Genomic DNA, 5,970 nt, shown 5'->3' on the forward strand with positions numbered 1-5,970 from the left:
CCCATTTTCCAATCCCTACTCCCCATTGGCTACGCCCTGCTCTCCCCTCCCCACCCGTGTGGCCTGTTACAACCGCAAGTTCAAACGCTCAGTGTGACAGCTGGTTGATGTGTGGGGCGGTCGAATGTGACGAAAAATAATGATAACGAAGTCGCATGAATTGAAAGGCAAACATGTGGTGTGTATGGTGAACATTCTACCTGCACATGACAAAACCAAACTTTCCGACTCCATTTATGGCAGAGGTCAGAGTTTACGCCTTTTCTCACCTCACAAATGATGAAATAATGTGTTTACTTCCGAATTGTGATTGCTATTGTCAAAATGGTTTGGTGTAGCTTTTTTACTGCCCACATAAAGCGTTGCATCAAATGACTGGCCTTTTCTTTTCACCAAAGCATGCATCAAATTTGTCTTAAGCCCACCAAACAATCAGCCTTTGAAGAAGCAATTTGATTGCGTTTTTAACTGGTCCTCTCCTCTTCATTATCGACTAGAAGCCGCTCGACTGTTAGAGCGCTTGTATTTGTTTTAACAAGGTTGGAAACGGCATTGTGAAGACCATTCCAAAATGAGCGCAGTGTCACTTCCACAAAGTTAACACCACCATGAGAGCCCAAGGAATAGCAGGTCCATTCCACTCCACCAGACTCACCAAGGCTCCCACTCGAGGATGACAGGCAATATTTAGAGAGCGGAGGGCTTCAGCCCACTCCAACTAAGTAGTGGAGTAAGTTATAATTATACGCCCTACCGGAAAATGATTGTTATTTAAAAACTCAACGAAGTAACTAACCTATTCTGTCCTGGAATTTGTAGATCTAGTTGAGGAAATGGACGCGTAAGACAGATCCTGATTGCATTGACCGGACCTACCATTTGCCCATGATGGAAAGCATCGGTGAGATTTCTAAACCGGACATCACCTCGTCCCCACAAGTTGAGGCCTGCTGTGCGTGTTGATGCTCACTTTGAATTCTTTGCTTCAGGTCTCAACAACACAAGATGCCCACCATCCACGCGAAGGTTTCTAGGGTTGGATGAGAAATAGAGAGTTTTAAACTCATCTGCATCCACCCTTTTGCCCTCTTGATGATTCTCCAGACCCCATGCCATACTCATCACCACTTGTAGATAACCGGGAGGGAGATGGAGAGAGAGAGGGAAGTGGTTAGAACTGCGTGTTTTCTTCACAGGCTCCTCGTGTCTGGTTAGGAGAGAGTTGCAGACTATAATGCTGATTACTTTTACAAATTTCCTTTTTAAAAGCAGTTTGAAGTATCAAATATTTGCATAAAAATCCGGCACAACTTACACATGTCTTCAAAGTGCCCTTCAAGATGCCTCATCACGCAAGTAATCAGAGGAGGTAGTGACTCCAGGTAGATGCCTTCATTGGAGGGCTTCAAATACTTCTTACTTTCGTACAGAAAATGAACTTGTAGACCCAAATGGCAAAACAATAAGGCTAAAGGAAATTGTTTTGCTGTGGGCGACTATTGTATACCTATTAGGTAGCAGTAAAATTGCTTGCCGGATATTTGTGCCTTCGAATTCATCCACATTGCCTCAGTCCATCTATTCGTCCATGCATCCAGCCGACCAAGATTTCTCTCCTGAATGGTCGACTCATCCACCTCGGGATCATTCATTCATTCAAATCATTCAATCATTTACTCTTTTATTACATCCTCATCGTTCAGCCGCGATTTGTGGGCTTCTCGGATCCTTCTTTCCGCCAGGTCCTTCAACGCATTAACAAAGAATGACCTAGAGTTGGGAGTCTACCACCCTTCACTCGAACCTCCTGTTGTCTCATGTCCAGAGTGTAGTTAGGTAGAATGTTGGCGAATTTTTTGTCTAGAACCGATGGCTCGTTGGAATTGGCCACTGCTATGCGCATTTTATTTTCCGAAAGGCCTGTCAAAGATGGTGGTGAGTACTTTGACTGACCCTTGCCACCTTTTCGGCCTTCATATTAACACTCGGATTTTAAAAATGGAAATTCTCTTTAAAATGGTTTTTGTAGGGCAAAAACTGTTGGGTCTTTACCCCCTTACTTGCACATGAACCAAATCTTGCATTAATGTAGGCTTTAAACCCTAATTTGTCTCACTGTTCTGCCCAAAAAGAGGATTACTTGAAATTAAATGCATGTGTTTTGCTTCACACCGACTCTCGCTGGTGATATAAGAAAAGAAGGATGGGAACAGATGGCCGCGGTATCATGTGAACAAGGAAAAGTAATTGTACGACAACGGCATTGGGAAGCTTGACTGAAGTCACCGTCAATTTGGAGGCTATTCCTCACCTTGCGAAACCACACATCTGTCTCAGCCATGTGCTGATCCGAGAGAGGGTGAAGGGACCGGTCGGATTTAATACCCTATTCGGGTTTTAATGGGACACAGCTGCAACCACCCAAATGCTACAACTTTCATGGGTTTTCTGCTAGCAGAGTAAACTGTTAACAGTGGGGCAAATGAAGCTTTGTTGGTTGATTGTAGTGTAAGTGGCGTCCAAATTGGCAACCTTAGTAACGGCAACTACGAGTGCGACACAAATGGAATGAAGGGTTGGGCTCCCGTTGTTATTGCCTCAGTGGTTCATCAAGTTCAGTTAACTAGAGTTTTTGTATCAGTTTTAGTTGGATCCTCCCATTCGTTTGATGAGCTGGAAGGGCTTTCAATTTCCCTGCTGTAAAATTGAGGAGCGCTTTGGACGACTAAGCGATGGTAGTAAATACCAAGATCGTTGTTCATGCACGAGGATGGAGACAGATTAAAGTGCTGTTTGTTGCATCTTGGAGGGTACGTCGAGCCAATGGAGGCGTTTGCGAGTTCGTGCACTGAAAGACTCGCACACCTGAGGTGCGGTGAGATGTGGATGGCCATTTGATCCAACGATGCCTCTGATGCGAAGGGCCGTTTGCAACATGGGGTGAAGGAGGGGAAGGAAACTGTTGAGGCGATAGGAGAAGGTAAGAGGAAGAAATCGTTGATGCTTGCACCTTCTACTTGGTAATATGTACTCGACACCGACTACATCGAGTCGGTGATGAAAATAGATGCCGAATAGGTCAGAGGCCTTCAATGCCGCGGAGTATGGCGTGTGCGAATGTTCTTGATGGTTGGACTTCCAGAGTTTTACCACCAATCTCACGTATTTCTCTCCTTCTCAATGCCCTTGTCCTCACTATAGCTGTGAGTACGTATAAAGCTTACCTCCTCCTTGTCATATTGATCACTGAGTTGAGTTTTAAAATATTCGGCTATTCAAATTTAAAAAACAATCTTTTGAAGGATCAAAGATATGATGACAAGTTCACTAAACAGGGAAATCATTTAATGTTTCACAGTCCTGGTAGAGGAAGGTAGGAAAACAGGAGAGTCGAGTGTGTCCAGGCAGAGAAGGGATCATATACGTTTAGACACCTCTTACTAGCTGAACGTCTTCACTTGTTACGCTTAATCCTGATTGTGAGGGAGAGGGGAAGGTCCACCACCGATCAGGTCACAGGCAATTCTAGGGCTCACTCATTGATATCTCTCGGTGTAAAGAACGCTTTCGATTCATCTGAAGGCATTTTCAAGTCAATCTCCTTGCAGTAATCGAGACTTATATTGCTTCCTTACGAATACGCTTGCATATGTTAAGTCACCTTTCTGGCCTTGTCAAGTAGTGTCCTGGAAAAGCAAAAGGCATGTCAGAACAAAATTTTAGGAAGTCTAAATGCGATTAGCCCTGGCGGTGCATTCGTATTTCTGTATTTGAAAAAAACGGCCTTTGAAAGAGTTGTTTCCATTTGGGATTAAAGTTTTTCCAGATTTAATACATTTTAGGGACTCCTTTCAGTTGCATTTCTTACTATATCTTGCCATCTTAACCAGTTCCTCCTTGTTACTTTCCTTCCATCACACACTCCTTGCTTGCCTCTAAGTGTACTAAGTAGGCTATCGGCTTTCAACTGAAGGTACTATCTAATTGAGAGGTTGATTACCACGGCTGCAGTAGGTAGACCTCAGTCGTCGCCGTTTTCGAACCTTCAGGAAGTGGACGCTTACACCTCTAGTCCACTACACCCAGACAAAGCAAGCAGGCAGTTAGGTGAGGCTGCAGTAATGTGTGCCTTAGAAGAATGAACCATTCCACTTATTTGCCTAAAGCTGAACTGCGACAGACATTTTTTCACCACATATACGCAAGCCAGTCTGCGAGAAATGCAAAATAAATGCGAGAGAAAGAGGCGGTGAATAAAGCGACAGCAGTATACACTTCTTCATTCCACCTGAGGGTCCTTCCAGACGTGCTGTTAGTGTTTCACCACCAGAAACGGCCTTAAAGAGGTTCGTAAATTCGACAAGATTGGATCCTATTTATCAGATTGGACCGAAATTTTAGAAGATGAAGGCGCGTTGTAAGAGGGCAGACACTGCATTGTTTTATCTGGTAGACCAGAGAAAACTCGCATGCATCAAGACAATCAAGGAGACTTTTCATTTCTTGAGAAGCCATAGCAAGTCAGTATGGTAGGATACTTCGGACATTTTCCCTACTTATTCTTGTCCATCAGACAAAAAAGGGCTTCTGTAGAAATGTCACACTAAACCGCTCAACTTGGGACAAAGTAAAATATTCGTTGGTCAGCGAATCGAACTTTTATGAAAAGTGCTTCTTGGCTCGTCTAGAATCAATATCATTTTATACATTCTACTTTATAATAAAAAGTAAGAGTAAATTTTTGCAATTCATATTAAAGTAGAGTGCAGGTTTTTGGATTCAAACTGTCAAATCGAAATTATTTTTTGCCATTTTTGGAAATAAGACCTCCAGCTAAACCAGACTTACCCAATCATTTAGGATTTAATGTGAATTTAAACAAATGGATGTCATTTTTTGACAGTTTTTTTGCCATTAAGGGAAACGGCACTTGGGACGTCTGAACTGCTGATATACCGCTGCGAAAGCCCAAGCCTTGACCGTTTCTTAAAAATTATTGTATATTAAAAGTGTTTTTAGGATTCGGAAGATCGCAGTAGGTCATGGGCAGGGCTCATAGACAAATGCTACATGCGGGGAAACAGACCACCCACAAATGGGTTTAAATGGGCAAATGGGAATATAAACGTCGATGGGTTGTAACTAAGCCTTAGGAAATTAAAAATGAACTGGATATTTGTAACAGCGACTGTGCTTATGGTAGTCGCAATGCTCGATGGGAAGGAGCTGAGAAGCGAAAGTGAACAGCTGGATGAGATTAAGATCAGCGGAGATTGCTCTCGCTTGGGCGCCAAGGATCTTTGTCAATCAAAGTAAGTTCTAATTAGCCGATTTCAAAAGCATGATTTTAAGTCAGTAATAAGGTTTTTCTAAAAATTATTTGGTCTGTTAATCTTTCATTATCCTCCATTGCGGTAAGTTGTTCTGTCCTTGGGAGGACGAATTTGATTGGTTCATAGAGGGTCATAAATGGGCTTTCAAATCTACGCAAGATGCATAGACAGTTGGCAATAGATTTATACATTTTTTAAAAGCTAAAAAGACTCCAGATTTATGATAAAGTCGTTGAAGTATCTTGATTTTTGGTGACAAATTTTTGGCGTCAGTTACTATACTCTGCAACGAGTAGTTTGATTGGATCAGCTCGAGATCGCCTTTTAATTAAGTGATTCAAGTAGTTCATGTATATAATAGGCAAGAGATGGTTAAACTGCGCACCTTATAAGAAGAATCGAGTTTTCTAAACGAGCTTTTTGAGAATTATGATCAGTCTTGAGGACTAAAATCTGGTTGGGCAAGTTTGGGGCCAGAAAATAAAATGATTTATTGTGGTATCTTCGCGTAGCCTTGAAGACGAAATAAGGCATGCCGAGATGAAAGAAGCTCAATGAGCAATACACAAGCAGAAAATGAAGCTTACAGAAGTGACCCAGCACAGGCGGGTATATGAAGTGTCTGTGAAGTTTCTTC

The 5,970-nt window shown here is 42.5% G+C and overlaps 1 protein-coding gene across 1 annotated transcript; it reads left to right on the forward strand. All coding sequences in view use genetic code 11, as the record gives it.

Moving 5' to 3' along the window:
• Positions 1-206: 206 nt before the first annotated feature.
• On the forward strand, positions 207-4,943 carry EGR_08049 (hypothetical protein; the record flags this gene model as incomplete). The annotated part of the gene is made up of 5 exons (XM_024497298.1): positions 207-327; positions 1,431-1,584; positions 3,143-3,373; positions 4,689-4,727; positions 4,763-4,943. The coding sequence occupies 5 exons, from the start codon at positions 207-209 to the stop codon at positions 4,941-4,943; spliced, it is 726 nt and encodes a 241-aa protein (XP_024348297.1).
• Positions 4,944-5,970: the final 1,027 nt, after the last annotated feature.

The sequence above is a fragment of the Echinococcus granulosus genome (genome assembly GCF_000524195.1).
Source record: "Echinococcus granulosus chromosome Unknown EG_S00094, whole genome shotgun sequence".
NCBI lineage: Eukaryota > Metazoa > Platyhelminthes > Cestoda > Cyclophyllidea > Taeniidae > Echinococcus > Echinococcus granulosus.